At 36.1% G+C, this 21,528-nt stretch overlaps 1 protein-coding gene across 1 annotated transcript in view; it reads right to left on the bottom strand.

Moving 5' to 3' along the window:
• The window catches only part of TRHDE (thyrotropin releasing hormone degrading enzyme), a 647,634-nt gene that overhangs the window by 236,695 nt on the left and 389,411 nt on the right, over window positions 1–21,528 (bottom strand). Inside the window, exons 4-5 of the mRNA XM_007952466.2 lie at window positions 19,559–19,713; window positions 16,389–16,502 (exon numbers count right to left, since the gene is read on the bottom strand). Of these exons, the coding sequence (XP_007950657.1) occupies window positions 16,389–16,502; window positions 19,559–19,713 (269 nt within the window). The remainder of the gene's footprint in view (window positions 1–16,388; window positions 16,503–19,558; window positions 19,714–21,528) is intronic.

The raw sequence follows: 21,528 nt of genomic DNA, 5'->3' as shown, positions 1-21,528 counted from the left end.
ATGACATGAGACAAAGTATATGTGAACTGCTGTATGAAAAGTGAATTTACTCTGTAAATCTTCACCCAAATCCTAATAAAAAAATAATAATAATAAAAAAATATATATATACAGAATTCTCCTTAGAAGTGATTATGGCCAGACTTTATCTCTCTTAGTTTGGTCACGTTATCAAAGGACCATTCCCTGGAGAATATCATGTTTGGTGAATCAGGGGATCAGAGAAAAAGAGGAAGACCCTCGGTGAGATGGACTGACACAGTGGGGGCAAACATGGTTTCAAGCATGGCAATGATTCTGAGGGTGGTGCAGGCCCAGGCAGTGTTTCATCTTCCTGTACACAGGGATTCTATGAGTGCAAACCAATTCGACAGTACCAACAACCTGACAACATGATAAAATACATGCATACTGCTCTGAAGTTGATAAAAATAACCCCAGATTAGAAGAAATATATCTCCCATTCACTATCTGTATGGTCTTAACCAAGTTACTCAACGTTTTTAAACCTCAGCATCCTCATCTGTAAACATATATGGTTTGTTGTTGTTGTTGTTATGTGCCATCAAGTCAGACCCAACTCATAGCGACCCCTCCTTGGGTTTCCAAGGTGGTATCACTACGGAAGTAGATTGCCCCACCTTCCTTCCGAGGAGTGGCTAGTGGGATTGAACTGCCAGCCTTCTGGTTAGCAGTCAAGTGCCTTAGGCACTATGCTACCAGAGCTCCTAACATACATGGTTAGGAAGATTAAATAAGTTAATTTGTTCTACAAATATTCACTGAACACATGCAATATCTCAGATGGTATGCCTAGTACTGGGGATAAAGTGATACAAACACATGGGTCATGCCTTCAAACACTTTATGATAATACAAGGAAAGAGAGATGCAAACAAATATTAAAACACAACTCACTATGTGTGAAAATTAAAGTAGGTTCCAGACACATTGTGCCTGCATAGAGAAGGCTGTGACTTATTCCGCCTGGAGAAGGGCAGGAAAACTTCAGAGGTGATAGTTTGAGTAGCGCTTTTAAGGAGAATTTGAATTTTCTAGGAGGATGTGGTAGAAAAGAACATTTTGGATATAAAGGAATATATGCACAAAGTCATGGAGACAAGAGACAGCCTGTTCTGTCTGGCGGACTACAGAGTTATATGTGGCAGAAGATAACGAGGTGAGTAACTAGTGATGAGCACACAGAGAGAGAACTAAATTATCAAGGGTTCTCCATGCCTATTTAGGGATCTAGAGAAGTGACATCATCAGACTTTTAATCAGAGATACAACTCTGAATAAAGAGTGGGACAGTGGACTAGAGAGAGGAGCAATCGAGAAAGAGAAACAGGACAATGTTCCATAATTCTATACAAGTAGCACATAATATAGGCTTAAGTTTTGTGATCACAAAATGATATACCAATTATTTCTTCCAAATTTTCAGTTATGGGAGGATCTCTGGTGATCAAACAAGGTATTTATTGTGGAATTACAAAATGTATGACTTAAATACAGATATAGACACAAAGATAGGTATATAAATACTCAAATATCCAAACAGATAAAATATACTATTTTTAGATATTTTCACTTGTTTATGTAAAATAACATCTAACTCCAATGATTATTTAATGAAGTGTAGTTTTCAATATATTCTTTCTAAATCTGAATGAAATCCACCAAATAACACAAAGACTGAACATTTTTAATGTTTAGAATATACTCTCAAATAACTGTAAAGGTACTTTTCTAATCTGGTAGCAAATGCACTAGACATTTGACTGCTAACCAGAAGGTTGGTGGTTCAAACCCACCAGCCACTCTGCAGAAGGAAGATGAAGCAATCTACTTCTGTAAGAAGTACTACCTCAGAAACCCAATGGGGGTTGCTGTGAGTCAGAATCAACTTGACAGCCACGAGGTTTCTTTTTTTCCCAAAAATCCCTGGATTTTGATCAATACAAATTCTGGACTAAATTATTTGAACAATGCAATCTAATTGAACACATTTACTGACTGTTTTGTATATGGGAGGTGATATGTTAGAGGCTGGGGAAACAAATACAACTGCGACATGTTTCCTGCCTCCAAGCAACCCCATTATGGTAGGAAAGACAAATACATGTATGGTCAGTTAAGACCATGCGATGCATGTAGTATTATTAGCATAAACACAGTACTGTGGAGTAGACAGTAGAGGGAAAGTTAAAGGTAAAATGTTTTCTGTATTTATGACCAGTTGATTTAACCTCAGCTGATCTACCATAAAGAAGAGAAATAAGATAGTTATGTCATCTATCTTTCACCTCTATGGAAATCTATGTTACTATGAGATTAAGATTTTTAAGGTTTCACAGATCAAAAAGTGCCATATGTGTCATTACTAATCTGACCTTTACAAGGCTAAAATGAAAGACAACGGTATACCTCATATTGCACAGTTGGCTTTCTTATTCTTGTTCTTCATGATTCATTCAAATCATGGCAAAGGTTAACGTGAGGAGTAGGATTAAGAATTCAAATAAGAAACCAAATGTATTGAGGAAAAAATCCACCAGGTTTCATCCACGTTTCTCAGTAATATGGTATCTAGGTACCTTTGGAATTATCATCTTTGGTAAACACATAACACAAAGCTGTATTTGTGGAAATTAGAAAGCATTTGGGACTCTAAGTGTCCTATAATATTAAAAGAACTTTAGTCTGTAACTTTATATTGTCATTCTATTTTTATGAAGCCTTAAAATGTGCAAAAGTACTTTAAGCCTTACTCAGTTGAAAGCTCTATTTACTTGTGAAATATTATATCATCATGTAGAGACTAGTTAATATTTTATAGATAGTTAAAACATACTGATAGATAAAGTAAAACTAAAGAACTAGTGAAAATAAATGCTGATTCTATATAACAATGTAATTTAAAAATTAACATTTCAAAAGCTCATTTTTGAAATATCCATGCCTAAGATGTTAATAATCATTTTCATGAGTGGGCTGTTAATGCAGTCCATTTATATTAAAGTCAAACTTGTGTAAACACATATATTTACACAGACACTGAAGAATAATTTTTAAAATAATCACCATTAATGTCTACAATGAAAGAAGCACTATTCTCAAAAGTCTGCTTCAGTATTTGTTTACAGACCCTTTCACAGAAAGTGGTACTTGAACAGAAACTCCAAGCAGATCTCTTATGATGAAGCATTATTCCTTGATTTCACACAAGCTTTGCAGGCAGCAAAGGAGCCCTGGTGGCACAGTGGTTAAGCACTCAGCTGCTAACCAAAAGGTTCGCATTACAAAGCCACTAGGTAGTTCGAACCCATTAGCTGTTCGCAGGAGAAACATGTGGCAGTCTTCCTCAGTAAAACTTTATATTAGCCTTGGAAACCCTCTGGAGCAGTTTTCCTCTGTCCTATAAGGAAGGTTGGGCAATCCTACTTCCGTAGTGATACTGCCTCGGAAACCCAAGGAGGGGTCGCTATGAGTCAGGGCTGACTCGACGGCACATAACAACAACAACAACATATGGTCACTAGGAGCTCTGGTAGCATAGTGCCTAAGGCACTTGACTGCTAACTAGAAGGCTGGCGGTTCAAACCCACTAGCCACTCCTTGGAAGGAAGGTGGGGCAATCTAATTCCGTAGTGATAGTGCCTCGGAAACCCAAGGAGGCGTCACTATGAGTTGGAGCCAACTTGATGGCACATAACAACAACAACATAGGGTCACTAGGAGCAACTTGATGGCAGTGGGTGTGGGTTCTTTTTTTGGAGGGGGGGCGGTTTATACTAAGTAGCTGAAATAATATATACTCTATATGTTCTGATTTCTTTTAACTATCAACCACATTTCATCTACTGCCAAACCACAAATTCTCTAAGATATTTCAATCAATGCATAAACTAACAAAACAATTATATTTCTATAAGAATGTGTTCAATGACTTTATAAACCACTCAAAACTCCAAGTAACTTCTGGAATAAGTTTTTATGATTGGCTGACTAGACAGTAACTAACAAAAACAACTACTCTCAAACATGACTAACAGAGAGAAACTAAGTTAAATTGGGAGTCCCTTCAATGATTACATCCTTCAGCTGTTGCACCTTGTTTGTAACATCCAAGCTTAATGTGTCATTCCTCATATTATCCAACATGTGACACAGCAAGGGTAAAGTGCTAACATGGAGCATTAAATGTTCTGTATTTTATACAACTAATTCTAAACTTTCTACAGATTTACTCAAGAATCATGAAGCTGTAGTAGCAATATTGATATGGCAGAAGCTATCACTAATCTGTCACTAAGTTTTCATTAATTATGATAACTTGGGGTCTTCCAGAACAATCATGATATGTTCCAAATAATGTCAATCACAGTAATAATTATGAACAGGTTGTCTAGTTACATAGCTCATTCTGATTCTAGTGACCACAAAAAAATCACTGTGAACAATCACCATATGTCATGTGCTGCCATATAACTCTCTTAATTCATACAAGTCAGTTAGCTTCCCTCTATTTTTGAGGATTTCTTGACACCTCTTCCACTGCTTTTCTTCCAATAGTTATCCAATGTAGTTTCATATATTTTAATTTCAATATCCCTTTTAGGAGGTCTGGTGCCATAGTGCCTAAGGCATTTGACTGCTAACCAGAAGGCTGGTGGTTCAAACTCACCAGCCACTCCTTGGAAGGAAGGTTGGGCAATGTACTTCTGTAATGATCCTGCCTCAGAAACCCAAAGAGGGGTTGCTATGAGTCAGGAGTGACTCCACAGCAGTGAGTTTGGTTTTGTTTTGTATTCTTTTTAGTTCATTGAATGAGTTCCTAATATAAACATAGGAACTCATGTAAGCTTTCATAATTTATCTGTTTAATTTAATTACATAATTCTTATTATTTAGTCAGATTTTGATGATGGAGCCCCTTGTATATACTATACTTTGGGCTAAATGCTGAGATATGAGGATGAACAGGACAGTCTCTGAATGATGAAGTGTGTACTGTCTGGTGGGGGAGGCTTACTTCCTCTTTCTTCTCTTTGTTGTTAGCTGCTGATGAGTCAGTACCCAAACTCGTAGAGGCCTCAGCCTAGGCACGAGCCCTCTGATTAGTTGTGGATCAGACTGCTGTGATCCACAGGGTTTTTCTTGGCTGAATTTTGGAAGCAGATCACCAGACCTTTCTTCCTAATCCATCTTAGTCTGGAAGCTCTACAGAAACCTATTCATACAAGCCTCCAATGTCAGACAATGGTAGCCACATATGAGGTACATTGACTGGGAATCAAACCTGGGTTTCCTGTATGGAAGGTGAGGATTCTACCACTGAACTACTTATGCCCCATCCTTTACTAGTTAACATGGATCCTGAGTGTCGCTTCAGGATCCTGTTCATAGTTCTACATTTTGAGTGATAATACCTCTGACAAAAGTCGCACCTTTTCAATAATACTATCTTGACTTTGGCACTAAGAATATTTTTCTCTATGTTCAATTTCTTTTTGACAGTTGATAAGATATTTAAATATAATCACATTGGCCAATCTTGTTTTGATCCTCACACACTTATTTCTCACATCCATCATAAAGAGTCTCCAATATTTTGCAGACACACATAATAGGCTATTCAAGACGCTCTAACTTTTGATTGTTAAAATGAAATTCAGAGTATTTTAAAATGCATCTTGACTAACTGTCTTAAACGGAGTCCACCTCTACTTAAATCCTGATGGATACTGTGGTAGTTAAATTTGAATGTCAACTTGGCTGGGCCTGGTTGAGTGGCTGGGCAGCTGATGGTAGTTACTCCCCATGATGAGACTGGCAATCAACTCCATGGTGGGATCTACCACAAGCCTCTGAATAGCTGCCTTTGGGATGTGGTCTGCTTCCTGTATATAAGGAAAAGACTTGGGGATATTCTCTAGTTTATGGCATGCTTGGACCCTGCATGTAGCCGTGACATTGTTCAGCAGCCTGCCATGCTCTGCCGACCTGGGGACTTACAATGGACTTAAATTAATGACCTGCTATGTGGTTTGGTAACATCAGGATTGTGCCTTTCTATTTGTCGAACTTTGACTTGTGAGCCTCAGCAGCCAGCAGCTGTCTGAGTGAAGAAATGCCTCTAGCTCCAGTGGGCCAGGAGCAGTAGGCGGAGCTCAGGTGCTTAGAGTTCTGATGCTGTGATTGCTAGTTTGGCCACTCTGCTGGGCTCAAAAGGAGGCCTTCTAGAGGCAGAACTCTCCCTCTGATTGCTGGCTGAGAAAGATGCACTGCTGAAAGAGACACACGCTCCTGAGACACACGCTACTGGGAAAGAGACGCAAGAGACACGCATTGCTGAGTAAGACACCGAGGGACATGAACTGTTGGGAGAGAGACTGAGAGACTGTTGGCTGAGGGATGGTGGGCTGGGAGAGCGACTGAGCATTCTTCCTAAACTTGAGTTGTAGCCTGGTGCTTCCCTAATAAACTCCATAACCTGTGAGTTCTGTGTGGTCACTGCAGCAAATTATCGAACCCAGGAGAGAGGTGGTGAGTGCTTTGGGAGGAACGGTTGGAGAAAGGGCTGGAGGGAGGCAGCATGTCTGGCCTGGCAGGAATAGGCCTTGGGCTATTGATGGTGATTCTGTCTTCCTATTGTGGGATTAGAGGAGGTCAGAACATGTGGCCTCCTTGCCCTTTTGCATATGTGTACAAAAGAGGAATTGAACTTCCTTCTAGGCATATGTAAGATTGCACTACTCCTACTGGTTGTAAGAGTTACACTGGTTACATCTTGGAAATTTACTTGAAAATAATCAAACTAAAGTGGTAACAAAGGTCTGTGAGACTTTCAGAAAACTGATGTTTTATACTCTCTTGACTGTTTCTCATTTTTAATAGAGAAACTAGCTAAGAACAGGCAACAATAATGCTTGTTAAATAATGAAAAATGATTGAGTCAATATAGATTAATCTCAGGAACTTTTGGTTAATTGGGGCCAAAAAATGCCAGTAAATCACTTAGTAACAAATGGAAAAATAGTGTCTTGTGAAAAATCAAATCATTCACAGGCCTAGTAAGTAAAATGACCTGTCACCTCTCAAAACAGGTCAAAGATTCCAAGAAAAGCTCCTTGTAATTTTCAAGTAGGAAAGTAGAGCAACCAACTGTTTAGAAAGGATGTTTATGTTTTTTTGTTTTGTTTTGTTTTGTTTTTAATTGGCTGTCACTAATAATGTGTTGTGTTTCAAACGTTCTTCAAATGGGACAAGCTATATGGGTAGTTATGAAGAGAATCAATAATCAATGAATCTTCATCAATGCCAACTTTTGCTCAGAAAGGAAATCTGACCTTGTATCTAATCAGACAATGGAAAACAATACATAAATGAAAGTACCCTCCCACCTTCAACATCATCACCACTACAACCAAGAGAACAGAAACTTGTTTTTGTGGTTTAAGTACTATCTTCCAAACAAAGCTGTGAAGTTTAGGAAAAGAAGCAGGATTCAAAAGCAGAACAGAGTTGAGCAGAAAGATACTCAAACCTAAATGAAAGGTAATGGGCACTGTAACTGGGTAAATCTGAGTAAACATTAGAGAAAATACTATATAAAAATAATAATAGGAAGCTAAATGTCCTCCTTGTTCTATGATTGGGTTAATCTTCTGAGACTTAGTGTGCCAAATTTTATGTCCCAAATATATCCATGAATATGAACAGTTTGACTGAGGTTATGGCACAATGTTTTTGAGCTCCTTTATAAACAAAACAACTTCTGACAGGGGCATGGTTTTTCAGCTAACAGGTAAGAAAAAGAAAAAGAAAAACCTAAGCACCATCCACACTCACAAACTGGAAACACTGCACTAAAGGTAAAACGCAATGTGTATAAGAAACTAATATATATCAGTGGTTGGGCAATCCTACTTCTGTAGTGATACTGCCTCAGAAACCCAAGGAGGGGTCGCTATGAGTCGGGGTCTACTCGATGGTACGTAACAACAACAACAACATACTCATAATGCCATGAGGTTTACTCCGTAGAACTTTAGCATAATTAAAGGCTCATTTTAGGAGCCTGATAACTCTTTGAATGATTTAATAAACAGAATGAACGAAGACTGCATGAATGAATGGAAAGGCAAAAAAAAGTGTTAACAATGAATCAAACTAATTTACATAAATTTATTAAGCTAGTAATTGTTAACAGCAGCTCAAGGAAAGTATCACAGAACTATAAATAAATCTGGGAAAGAGGAAATAAAATGATTAAAGGAATTAATTGGACACAGTTGTATCTGAAGTGAGTTCTTATAAAAACAAGCATTTCCATATATCTTGTTTTTAAAGACAAATTTGACAGAAGATAAAATTCCAATCATTAGAAAGAATTTTATTTCATCAGTCTCAGGGAGAGGTAAAAAGCTAGCTACATACAGTTTCATAAAAGGTCTACTTGAATTTGTGAATGGTAGATACAGAGGTTATTAGTACAGTTACATTTCAAAACACATTCTACTAGAAATCATCTTATGGGGTTCACTGTTTGCAGAGAGCTACCTGAATGGTGCAAGGTCAGGTAGTCTGGGCCAGTCCATACAAGGTTCATCAGTTACATTACCTCCTTGTGTTTTTTTGTTTTTGTTTGTTTTTCCTTTCTCTTTACAGACAGCTGTTTTATATTCTGGCATTCGTATTACTTGAACTCACTACTTTTATTTCCGACATCCTTGTCTAGTATCATCTGAATATTATTAAAGAAATCTTAATGAAAAGGAAAAAAAAAAACCATAAAATATGATTAACTGAGACAGTCATTCCATGCTCAGAAATGGAGTTGTCTTCTAATATCTTTTAAAACATAGAGATGTGTGGTTAAGGATGAGAAATAATTAGAAAATTAATGAATTATTCTTTGGGTGTCCTCTTAGTCTCCAGCTTTCATTGTTGCCTGTGTTCCCATTAGAGCCTTTGGTTGAAAACAAATTCTTTTTAACCTGAGAAAATATTGAACAATATCAGATATGGAACAATTCATGTATTACAGGAAGAGGAACATTTTTACCAGAGGTGGTGGCCAGGACAGAAGTATCATCTATTGCAATTATTTATATTTAAAGACAATGATACTTGAGAGAACATTTCATGATTTTTGCTCAATTTTTGGCGGCATTGTCAAGTTTTCGGTTTCTCAAGTAATATCTAACATATTTTAGCAAGTTGGAATATTTTGCTGAAAAACAGCTCTTATTTGAACAGAGAATGAATAGGTTAACTTCCCTGCAATATTTCTAAATAGGATAAAGGATGTCATTCCGTGTTAAGCACCAAGTTCATTACGAGTTTTCTTCTTAGAAAATTTCTAATCTTGCCAATTTAGCAGTTGGTTTTAACATTTCCAAGGAAATACAGAAAGACCTTGAGACAAAGGAAACCTCTGAACATGGACCTCTGAAGAAATACCTTATTTTGAAGGGAATCCCCATGTATCTTTTATCTCTAGGTTTAAAGTGTGCAAAAGCTGAAACAATGTCTTCCTGAAAAAAATGACTTCACTTTAAAAAAAAAAATCATTGCCTAAGAATATGTATGAAATTCTCACTTGCAGCTTTGTTTTAAATTTAAAAAATTCATATAGAACAAAAGTGAGGAAATGAAACTAAAACAAACTTCCAAGCTGCATACCTGAATATATAAAAAAAAAGTGAATATATGTGAATAATAAAAAATTATGTTTGTTTTCTCTTTTCTTTCTAACACATCTTACTGAATAAATCTAGTCTACTATTGGAAGCAGTAAATAAAGCAGACTTACATTTCTGAGACTTAAATAACACATCTTATAATATTCAAGCTCTTCAAAAACCTCCAAATCTCAAACGATTAAAAAGAAAAAAAGCCAAGAGTCTTGATTTTTATCAAAGAATTAGAAGTGTGAATACAACAGAAGTATGAAAGTATTACTTCACTGCTGTAGTTTTATACTCATAAATCTATTTTTTGCCATAGAGCTTCTAAACCAGTTAATGTATTTCAATAATTAACAAATGTATATCTTGTCTCTATTCATCCTTCTGATTTATGACCTTAACAGGAAAACTAGTACATCAATACCATATTTTATTAGGGGAAAAAAAAAAAAAAAAAAGCACAGAATTTGTTTTCAAATAAGAGAAAATGTACACAAATTTACTGATGTATCAGCACAGTGAGTACTATTTTAATGTGCTTGTGTAAGAGGCACCTGTTTGAACAGGTTCTGTGTTAACAGTTATTTCTTGATAGAAATTCTTAATACCTCACCACTCACTGTTGGTGAGAATTTGACTCCCAGTCCTGCTTCTTAACAATGACATCCCTATCCTAATTTGTACAATCTCTGAGTCTTAGTGCAATCCTCAATGTGTTGGTCACATATGCAGTAGGATTCCCTCTGCATTTGCTCAGGGTTCAGATACAGCATACCTGGACAATTTCCTTGAACGGTATTAGCTTCTATTCTCACTGCTGCTCTTACTCCCTTTGTCTCAATGTCAAAAACTGACCATCAATGCTAGAAAAAGGTTAACCCTTTTTTCCCAGAATAGGGAGCTACTGCTTCCTAATACCTCTCAAATGGTAAGAATACTTTTTTATATTTTTTATAGTCTTTTTTTTTTTTTAATGTCTTCAGCAGAAAAATAATTGCTTCCAGATAGGGGAGAGGAGGGAAGCTATGAGGAGAAAATTCACACCCACGTTTGGAAGACTGGTCTCAAAAGACCCAAGAAGGTCCTCTATATTTCCTTCTAGTCTTTCAATGTAGCTGCTACTTTTAAACTTCTGAGCAGGATGAATATGACCACAGACCACTGGGACTAGCCCTAATAAGTCTTTAAATCTTTCATGTTCAATATGCGTTGGTCATTTGAGAATAAAATGGCAGTGAACAATAGGAAACAATAGGACCTACCTTCTAGTTTACTGCTTGTGGAGGAGTAGACTATAATGTGGACTTTGACCATAATAGACAAACATAACTATATAGAAGATCTTATATTATTTGGTATTCAATATTTATAAGGTAAAATTAAAAACAAATATTTCACTCACAACTAGTTTATCTTTGATCCCATAATTCTATTGAACAAATATATTTGATACTGACAAACTATATGCAAAAGCAAGCATATAACAAACGTCACTATATATCATAAATAACTTTGAGAAGACTGTAATAGTATTTCCCCCTACAGACTTAAGAAATGAACACCTGAACAAGTAAAATGGTAATCCAAACCACGTTTTTCTCTCTACTTTTCTACTTCCCTTTCTTTGAATAGCAGCATACATATTACTGTTTACAATGATTACATACTATGTCTTTACATTTAAACTGGAAAAAAACATTGAATTCAGTAAGCTCTATATTTATTTGAGTTTGCCAATAATTTTCTTGACTTCTTTTTTGAATTAAAATAAAATAAAAAGCGAGGATACTTTGCAATGCGTGTTACACTTTAAGGAGCTCTAGCGGTATAGTGCTTAAGGCATTTGACTGCTAACCAGAAGGCTGGCGTTTTGTTACACTTTAACAGGCAGTATTTGTTGATGCATCTTAAAAAGAAACTGAGTCTAATAGTGCAATTCATTTTTACTATTTTAGTCCTGCCCATGATAGCGATTACTGAGAACATTTATCAAGGTTTTAAGTGATACACTTTAAAATGACCTATGTATTTAACATAACAAAGTTTAGTTGCATGATTCTTCATTAATATTTATCCTTAAGTCCAGGTGTGCATCCTTATAATTTATAGAGCATGCCCAGTCTGCAGACCTTAACTAACATATAACTTACAAGTGTGAGGCTCGATAACATCCCAATTCATTTTGCAAAATAATATATATTCATGTGTAATGATTGTCACTATAGCAGCACTTCCTTACAATACCACATTCAGGAGACTAAGGGATATATACACCCACATTATAACCAAAAAAAAACAAAACAAACTCACTGCCATCAAGTTGGTCACAACTCATAGCAACCCTGCCTTGGGTTTTCAAGGCAGTATCTCTACTGAAATAGATTGCCCAGTCTTCCTTCCGAGGAGTGGCTGGTGGATTTGAACCACCAGCCTCTGGTTAGCAGTCAAATGCCTTAGGCACTATGCCACCAAAGCTCCTTCCCACATGATAGACTTCAAATTATAATGAAAACCTGTGCAATATGCACTGGGTTTTTGTTTGACTTGCATCAGCACAAAACCAAACCAAAAATCAACTCACTGCCATCAAGTTGGTCCTGACTCATAGCGACCCCTCCTTGGGTTTCCAAGGCAGTATCTCTACCTTAGTAGATTGCTCAATCTTCCTTCCCAGGAGTGGCTATTGGGTTTGAACTGCCAGCCTTCTGGTTAACAGTCAAATGCCTTAGGCACTATGTCACCAAAACTCAGAAATATAAAATAAAGAGTTCTTCATCACAACATTTTACTGTGCATAGTTGTTCTCTATTACAATTATTTTAGTGTGGATTTTTTTTTTTCAGTTTAAAATGCTCAAGAGTTGTTGAAGACTAGCAGCTGCATGTTGCTTTACTCTCTCTTTTTATCCCTTTTGAGGAAACACAATAAGATTTAATATGACTGCCATCAACAGCAGACCATAACTTGATCCATCCAATAAAGTTGTCACTAACAGCCAACTTTGATAAAATAACATCAAGCAAAAAGACTACTCGCACCATGAAATGTATCCTTAGCCCTGAGCTAAGGAAGTTGCTTCTAATGATCTTGGCAGTTCTGTTTGATGAATGAAACATTATCTAAGGCTTATGTTCCTATAGAGTACTGTAGTCTATGCTACCAACAGAGATAAGAATTGATTTGGTGAGACTAAGTCTAGATATAAAGTTTATAGAAATTATTTTGTAATCTATACATAATTGATATAAATCTAGGTTGTCAAAATGGGCTACGAGGGTTGGAAATGGTAGAAGACTCTCTATATAAAATCAATGGACCTTTCTAATGGAACATTTATTTTCTAGGTTCAATGTGCCTGCTCATATTTGTATAGTGGTTCACACATTTCAAAGGCCTCATAAGTTTATTTTAGCATCACAAAAAATCATGTGAGCTTAGTAAATCAGTGCTAGTGTCCCATTTTTCAAACGATATGGATGAGACAGAGAGGTAAAAATGCCTTGTTAGAATCTGAATTTCTTCCTTCCAATCCATTGTCCCACCTTTACACCATATTACCTGTCAACACCCCTATCTATAAATTGGTAAATTGATTAATTTGCTGAGGAACCACATCAGGCAAGTTTTTATTCCATGTAATTTTCCAAATGCACAAACTGATTACTTCTATATTAGAAATTGGCTCTGAAAACACACACACACATACCTGAGATTTTACAAATAGTTAATCAGACAAAGCAAGTATATTGTCCTAGATCAATATAAGAGCTTTATTAAAAGTACTATGTAATGCTGGGCATCTTTATTGCTATTCCACAGAATGTAAATTGTTATAGAAAATCTCCCTAGAAAATTGAAATTGTATTTTAGTGCTTAAGTCTTAGTGTCTAAAAACAACGAAAGCACTGTTTTGAAATTAGAGGCAAAAGAGGTCAGCTTCCTAAATTTATTTACTCCTGACCTGGGCCTGACTTCTGGTTGTTCTATTTTGGGTTCAGCTAGTGAAGCCCAAGCCGTGTGCTTCTAGGTAAGCTTTTGTGCCTCTCACAACAGTGTGAGTTACTGCTGACACAGCTGTCACTTCGTTTTCTTTTGCACATTTCTTTCACTCTTTTGCTGATGCCGTTATGAAAAATACTGCTGGTGCAGCCGTAAAGCCACTTAATATTCTCTCTTTTTTATGCGGCTAACTTATTCCTAAAACTTTTCTTACAAAGAAGGTATTAACAATATGTGGAAGGGACCATTTATTCAGGGTCCATTTTTACAGGTTATGTGGATATAAAATATTGGGGTAACCTACAAACTAAATAAAGAATGCTACTAAAAAGAGAGAGCAATCAACGTTCAGGAATGTATTTGCAATGTTTACAATCTGAACATAAAGAATCATCATAATACAACTTGTTTCTTCTCACTATTGATAGTCTAATGAATGATGGGGAAGTTTTGTCTTAATTTCTTTGAGTGGAACCTTCTGTGTTACTGCAATTGTATAATTATTAATTCTCATTTCTTAATTATGAAACATGGATTTATAAGAAATAAGATATTATATCTTGATCACTATACTTCCACTGCATGGTCTACATTATATTAAGGACAAAGTCTCAAATGTGTTAGTGAGACTCCAACTTCATTTTACATATCTCTTACAAAAATCCGCCAGAAGCCCTATGTTTATAACTTAACTGATGGAAAGGATGAAGAATTAAAAAATTACTCAAAGACAAAATCCAGTATAAGGACATCAAAACTTAGGTAATATTGCCATGCTAAAAACCATCAAAAGCTATCAGTTACAGTCCAAGAATATAATTCTGTTGATTACTTTTTAATCCAAGATGTATTTTTCATAATGATGAACAGAAAGAATTTTATCTAAGATTGCTCCATGAGTAACATGTCATTTGTAATAAGGACATCTTTAATATTGAAACATAATGAAATTATAAATCAGTAATAATCCACAGCATAATGAAAATTAAATGAAAAGTTTAAACAAAGTTGGATGAAAGTCATCTAAAAACCAAAAGGTATTTTTGGAAATGTTTCAATATCCTTAAACAGTTAAGTAATAAAATCTCCCATTTGTTAAAAAATATTTCAAATAATAATTGCTGGATATTGGTGATTTTTCCTTGACATTCTATAAAGGTATTTTTAATTAACTTCAGTGCCATAATAAAACAGTTCTAGTAAGAGTTTTAAAAATGCCTCATACATACCTATCCATCTATATAAATCTAACTAAACCTATACATTTGTGTAAATGAACTCCACCGTCTTTATCAAATAAATATGGGCAAAATTTCAAGAACATACTTAAAACATAACAAAAGGGTTGTTGTTGTTATGTGCCGTCGAGTCGGCCCCGACTCATAGCAACCCCTCCTTGGGTTTCCGAGGCAGTATCACTACGGAAGTAGGATTGCCCAACCTTCCTTCCGAGGAGTGGCTGGTGGGTTTGAACCGCCAGCCTTCTGGTTAGCAGTCAAGTGCTTTAGCCAGTATGCTACCAGAGCTCCTAACAAAAGGGTATTACCCTTGTAACATTTCCTCTGAGAGATGGGTAAGGTCACCTTATTTACTCAGCAGCAGTCAGCTGAATTTATGGTAAAGAAGTTGCATTATGACAGATGCCTTCATATTTCACCTTGTATACATTCACTTCAGGTTGTATTGGTATAATGACATGAAATTACATAATCACCTATTAATCATAATTTATAACGTCAAAAAAAGAGGCATAAAAACTAAATATTTCCTCTTATGATATATCACAGATGAAATCTGAACTTTTACAAGTTGGTTAAATGTACATACTTAACAATTTTTACATAGTACCACTTAAAATAAATTTAAAGTTTCAGTTCTAAACCAACATATACCCTGGGTATAATTTAATAATAACACTTCCAATTAATATAAGCATTTACTGATTGATGGAAGCTTATATAAAATGAAAAATCATATGTAAGAAAGAATATAAAAATCACACTGTCCATCCTTTTTTCTTCTGGAATATAGAATATCACTGTTTAAGGGACAACAAACCCTACCTCAGGTTCAGATGTACAAGTACGCTTCCGAGAGTATGAGTATAATGTACACAGCCATGCACTCACTCACTGCCATCAAGTTGATTCTGACTCATAGTGACCCCTATTGAGTTTCTGAGGCTTTAAATATTTACAGAACTAGATGGTTCCATCCCATTTCTGCAGAGCGGCTGATGGGTTTGAACTACTAACCTTCAGATCAGCAGCCAAATGCCTTCTCATCAAGTGATTTAATCATAATCATATATATTTCCAATAATAATACATCACATGTGTTTCATCACATGGAAGAAAGGTTAAGCTCTCATTTTCTACATATTGAAATAATCCTATACATTTGGAATATCTTATCAATTACTACTTTAAAGGCTATTTTGTCTTTTTTACTAAATACCACAATGTAAAATATTTCCAAATGTTTAAGAAATCAGAGTCTAGTTCGTTGCTAATAAAAGGGAACTCTTTTAGAATACTATCATTTACATATCTGGTTACTCTTTCTTTATTGGATATGTAATTTTTTCACATATCACTTAGTATTTTCAGTCACCTCTGAGTGATAATCCTAAAGCAACAACAGATAGTCTTACACTGGCTATTCCATACAATTAAAGAAAAGTGCACTTACCATGTTCCAGCCAGGGTAGAGGTAGTCTGTGCCAACAAATTCAAAATAGTGAGCAAAACCTTCCTTCAGCCACACATCTTCCCACCACACAGGAGTCACAAGGTCACCAAACCACTGCAGCGACAAAACGAACAGGCATCAGATAGAATTAAATCTGTTCCAGAATTATCTACAATTAAATGTATTAAACTACAATTATCATAACTGGAAATCATTCCCCAATTGATTTTGTGATCTTAAAATGTGTTGCAGCAAGACCATATTGATTTATTCAACTACTTGAGCTATACTAGTTTATATACGTGTGTGTGTGTGTATGTGTGTGTATGTGTGTGTGTATATACATATATACACATATATACATAAATGCATTCAGAGAAGAACAAGAAAAATGATCAAGGAACACAAAAAGAATATTTAACCTGAAGAAGAAAATCTAAGGAAAAAAAAAAAGATGACTGCCATCTTCAACATTTGAAGGCCTACAATGTGAATGAGAACAAAGCTTATTTCTTGTTACCCCACAAGGAACAAACCACGACTAATGGATGGAAGTTAGGGTTGGTAGATGTCTGCTAAAAACACAGAAAACCTTCTACCAGACTGAGATGGTTGAAGATGGAAAATACTGACTCAGAAGACTGTGATTACTCATCACAAGAGGCTGAAACATCACCTTCTAGTGACAAAAACTATTTACAGAAGACATCAGCTGATTAAAGGAATTAAGGGCTTTTAAGGTATTCCACACCTGACTCGCTTGATTCTGATAATGAGGGATTGGGCCACAAAAATCTTCAAGATCCCTTCATGAAAAATAATATTTTTTTTAATTGGTGTTTTGATTATATCATGATGCATTATTTTGAATCCCTTGCTTAGTTCAAGAAAAGGTTAAAAACTCTTTTTCACTAAAAAAAATAATAAGAATACATATCAGGAGTTACTTTAAAGACTTTTTAATTCAATGGTGAAAAGTGAGATAATGTCCCTTCTCTCACAGCTGACATTTTATTAGAGTGGGGGCTGGGATAAGACAAACAAAAATAAATGAAAAATATAAATGAATAAGCAAATGAGTAAAATCATTTCAGATCATAATATAGTATGATAGTATATAACTGGGGGAAGAGGCCACTTTAACTTGTAAAACCAAAAAAAGTTCTAAGAAGGTAACATTTGAGCTCAGACTTTAATAATAAGGAGCTAGCCATGAGAAAGCCATGGGCAAGAGGATTCCAGGCAGATGTAACTGGTAGAATAACCAGTTGTTGTTATTTGCCGTCAAGTCGGCCCCGACTCATAGCGACCCCTCCTTGAGTTTCCGAGGCAGTATCACTACGGAAGTAGGATTGTCCAACCTTCCTTCCGTGGAGTGGCTGGTGCATTTGAACCGCCAGCCTTCTGGTTAGCAGTCAAATGCTTTAGCCACCATGCTACCAGAGCTCCTAGAGTAACCAGTAGGAAGAGCTATTTTAAGAGAAAGGACAGTGCGGAAGCAATGTAGTAGGCAAGTAGAATCAGGTGAAGGATTCTACAGGGGTGGACAAGAACCAATCGTGACCAGCTTGAAGAGGCAAATAAAGAGTTTGGTGACCTAGCATTTCAGTATCCAAAATAAATTATCACTTATCCAAGAAGATCTCTAAATGAAATACAAATAAAAGAGCACTCTGATTTTGTTGATAGCCACAAAATACAGAGTATTTAATACAATCCCCATTGTTTATCAAAAATGCATGTTTCACCTTTCAATTAAGTCTATCATAAGAATTATGGCAACAATTAGTGGGGAGAGACAGTAGCATAGAAAATAATTTACCAATAATAGTGGAAATTATTATAGACACTTTTCCTAGTTTCTGGTTCATTCCTTCAAAGTAAATGGCATATGCCATTAAGTTATAACAAGGCAGTCCTGGAGATCTTGGAACAAATGAACTCCAGTTTGATTAGCAATTATAACATTACCTGTGTGGTCTCATTGCTAGAGAACTACTCATCTAACTTGTCATTTATAGGAACATTCAAATTAAAACTGGGTTTTCTGCAACGAATGGTATGTTTAGGTAAAAACCAGTCTCTTTACCACAGAAGAGAGACCGTGGTTATCTCTGCATGAGTTCCCTTAAGTCTCTGCGGTAAGGAGGGGCACCTGACCGGGCCAGCTTGATTGGTATAAACATCTTTGTATCACAGGTTCACTGAAAATGGCTGATACTCAGGTAAAGGATGTATGGCTTGTACTAATTCATCAGTTGGTATTCATTTATTAGCACTTAGCAGTTCACCTTTCACTGACAGCATTTTCCACAGCAGTTTTTTAAGTTTTTCTGGCTTTTTAAAAATGCTTTTAGGTTTGTAACAAATTGAAATCATATTGCAGCCCAGTAAGATTTCTAGTGTTTTGAGCTAAAGACACAGTTACTGGTAACCAGGACAAGTATTACTTTTTACTAGAATGAACATTTGTTTCCAGCTTTTTTTTTAATTTTTCTTCAGTAAAATCAAGATTTAAATGAGTCCTGCAAAACCTCTGTAATACCTTCCACTCATTGTAAGCAAGTGTGCGAAATCAAAATGAAATTAATTTTATCTTAGTTTCACCACTGAGTTGATTAATTTACATATGAATTGCTAAACATGCCAAGACAAAAGATATCAATCATTTGAGAACAAAGAGTCTATGGTTGAGTTAGTGAAAGACTTCCTAAGTGTCTGTGTGATGGGAAAAGGGGAATAGCAAATTGATTTCAGCAAAAGCAAATTTTGACACGGACACAAAACTGAGCTGCATCTTGCAGCAATGCAATAAATCACTGCTACCGCTGCACTTCCCATATATACATGCCAATAATCACGAGCAAATAAAGCAAGGCTGACAAGGAATAGTGACCAGAGAGGGTCTCCAAAGAAGCTGCTGGACGGCAGGGCCATCTAGCCCTCAACTAAACTGAATGGGAGTTGATTATTCAATATTATCAGCGTCTTTATTTTTGTTTGTTTTGCCATCCTGGAAAAATGACATAACTTCTAAAAAAAGAACTACACAGTGCTCTTTATATAATTAAAAACTTAATTGGGAGCATAATAATTGAGCTGCTAATCTGAAATCATTCTATATTCTCTATCATTTGCACATATACTTACACCTGATCCTTTTCTCATACCTGGTGACATATCTCATGAACAATGACCATGGTGACATCCAGCAAATAAGAAATAGATGAAACACTGGGATCCAGTAGTATTCTTTGTTCCACAAAAATACTTAATCCCCAGTTCTCCATAGCAGCATACGGATGCTTAGGCACAGCTAAAAGATCTAGAAATAGAATAAAACAGTTCCAAAGACTTTAATAAATATAACAGATTCTAAACCCATATCCTGAAAGAAATCCTAATTAGAAGGAATAGTTGTACTATCTTGTTAAGTTTTGGTTTTTTTTCCTAAATTAAACTACCTGCTATTTCTATATGACAGCAGAAATATAGGCTATCACTGTAAATGCTGGTCATATCCATTCATCACAGTTCATTTTCAGACACAATGCTATAGGTGGCTGGAAGTATTGGCACTATTATTGATGGGCCCATCCTAATAAGCTTCAGAAAGTCAAGGAAACCAAATGCAACAGAAACTCACAGAGTCAAAGGCATTGGGCCTTCTAATGGAAAAAAATGTCAGCTCAGTACAGTGAATACTGTATTTTACCTCAATACTTGCTAAAAGTAAACATTTTATAGAACTTTTAAAATGTGATTATCATTTTCTAGTTGCTTAAACTCCAATTTATTGGGGGGATTCTGTTAAAAAAGTAAAGATTACAAATAAATATAGTTTATAGAGAAAAATATAGGACTTTTGAGGTAACCTACAAACTTTGGTTCTGGTCCTGCCTCTACCATTAAGTAGATATGTGACACTGGTAAATGACTTAATTTCCTGAGACTGCTGTTTCCTCACCTCTGACACAGAGTTATTTGCCAAAATTATCTCCAAAATTCTTTTGAGCTCCAAAAATCTATGATTACATGATTCTAAGACCTGTGCTCACTTTAAAGGATCACACAGTTATTACCAACTTTGGGCACAGTAAGTTCTTGATATGATGTACTCCCCTGTGCTCCAAATATATAGAGATGATAAACAAAATATCAAAAGAGAATACTAAAATAAACCTCCAGGCTCAAAAATAAACCTCTCAACAGACCAGAACTGGTACAGAAAAGCAAAATGGTGATTGTGTGTAAAGCCACAGGCCTGCTGAGTTTTGGCTACTGGAGCAGGCAATGGAAGCTGGGAACTGGCTCTGACAGGCTCCAGTGGAGCCAAGAGAACCTAAGCCAAACTGACAGTTTAATGCCAGAGGTGGAGGTAGGATGCATACGTTCGTGAAAATAGCTATACCGACTGCCTTCTGGGAAAACTAGCAAGTGTCAGGGGAGGGATGAACCCAGGCAGTCTGACTCCAGCACCTGTACTCTTAATCATAATGCCACAGTGTTCTTAGTCTCTGGCTCAGCAGTTCCACTTCTTGATATAAACCCTAGTGTCACTCCCTAGAATGTCAAGGAAAATGTCATAAGAATGTCCACTGAAGTATTCTTTAAGTATAATAATGAAAAATTAAGTGTCTTTCACTAGGATAATGAAACAAAGAAACTATGAAAGAGTCATGTAAAGGAATATTATATAGCAATTGATATAAATGATCTCACCACCAAACTCTACTACTGCATGTATCAACATGGATAATCCGAAAACATGTTGAGAAACATGTTCTAGTTTAGAAACATGCTGTTAGTTGCTATTTACTCAGCTTTGATTCTTGGTGACTCCCTGGACAACGGAACAAAACACCACCCAGCCCTAAATCACCTTCACAAACGTTGCTATGCCAGAGTCCATTGTTGTGCCCACCATCCATTCTGAGTACCTCCTAATCTAGGGGGCTCATCCTCTAGCACTGTATCACTCAGTAGTCTGTTGTGATCCATAGGTTTACAATGATTAGTTTTTTGTTAAAGCTCACCAATATTTTCTTTATAGTCCATCTTAGGAACTCTGGTAGCATAGTGCCTAAGGCACTTGACTGCTAACCAGAAGGCTGGCGGTTCAAACCCACCAGCCACTCCT

The sequence above is a fragment of the Orycteropus afer genome, unplaced genomic scaffold (genome assembly GCF_000298275.1).
Source record: "Orycteropus afer afer isolate SDZICR_OR568_19922 unplaced genomic scaffold, OryAfe1.0 scaffold00339, whole genome shotgun sequence".
Classification (NCBI taxonomy): domain Eukaryota; kingdom Metazoa; phylum Chordata; class Mammalia; order Tubulidentata; family Orycteropodidae; genus Orycteropus; species Orycteropus afer.
This window is presented reverse-complemented; position numbering and strand designations above follow the sequence as displayed.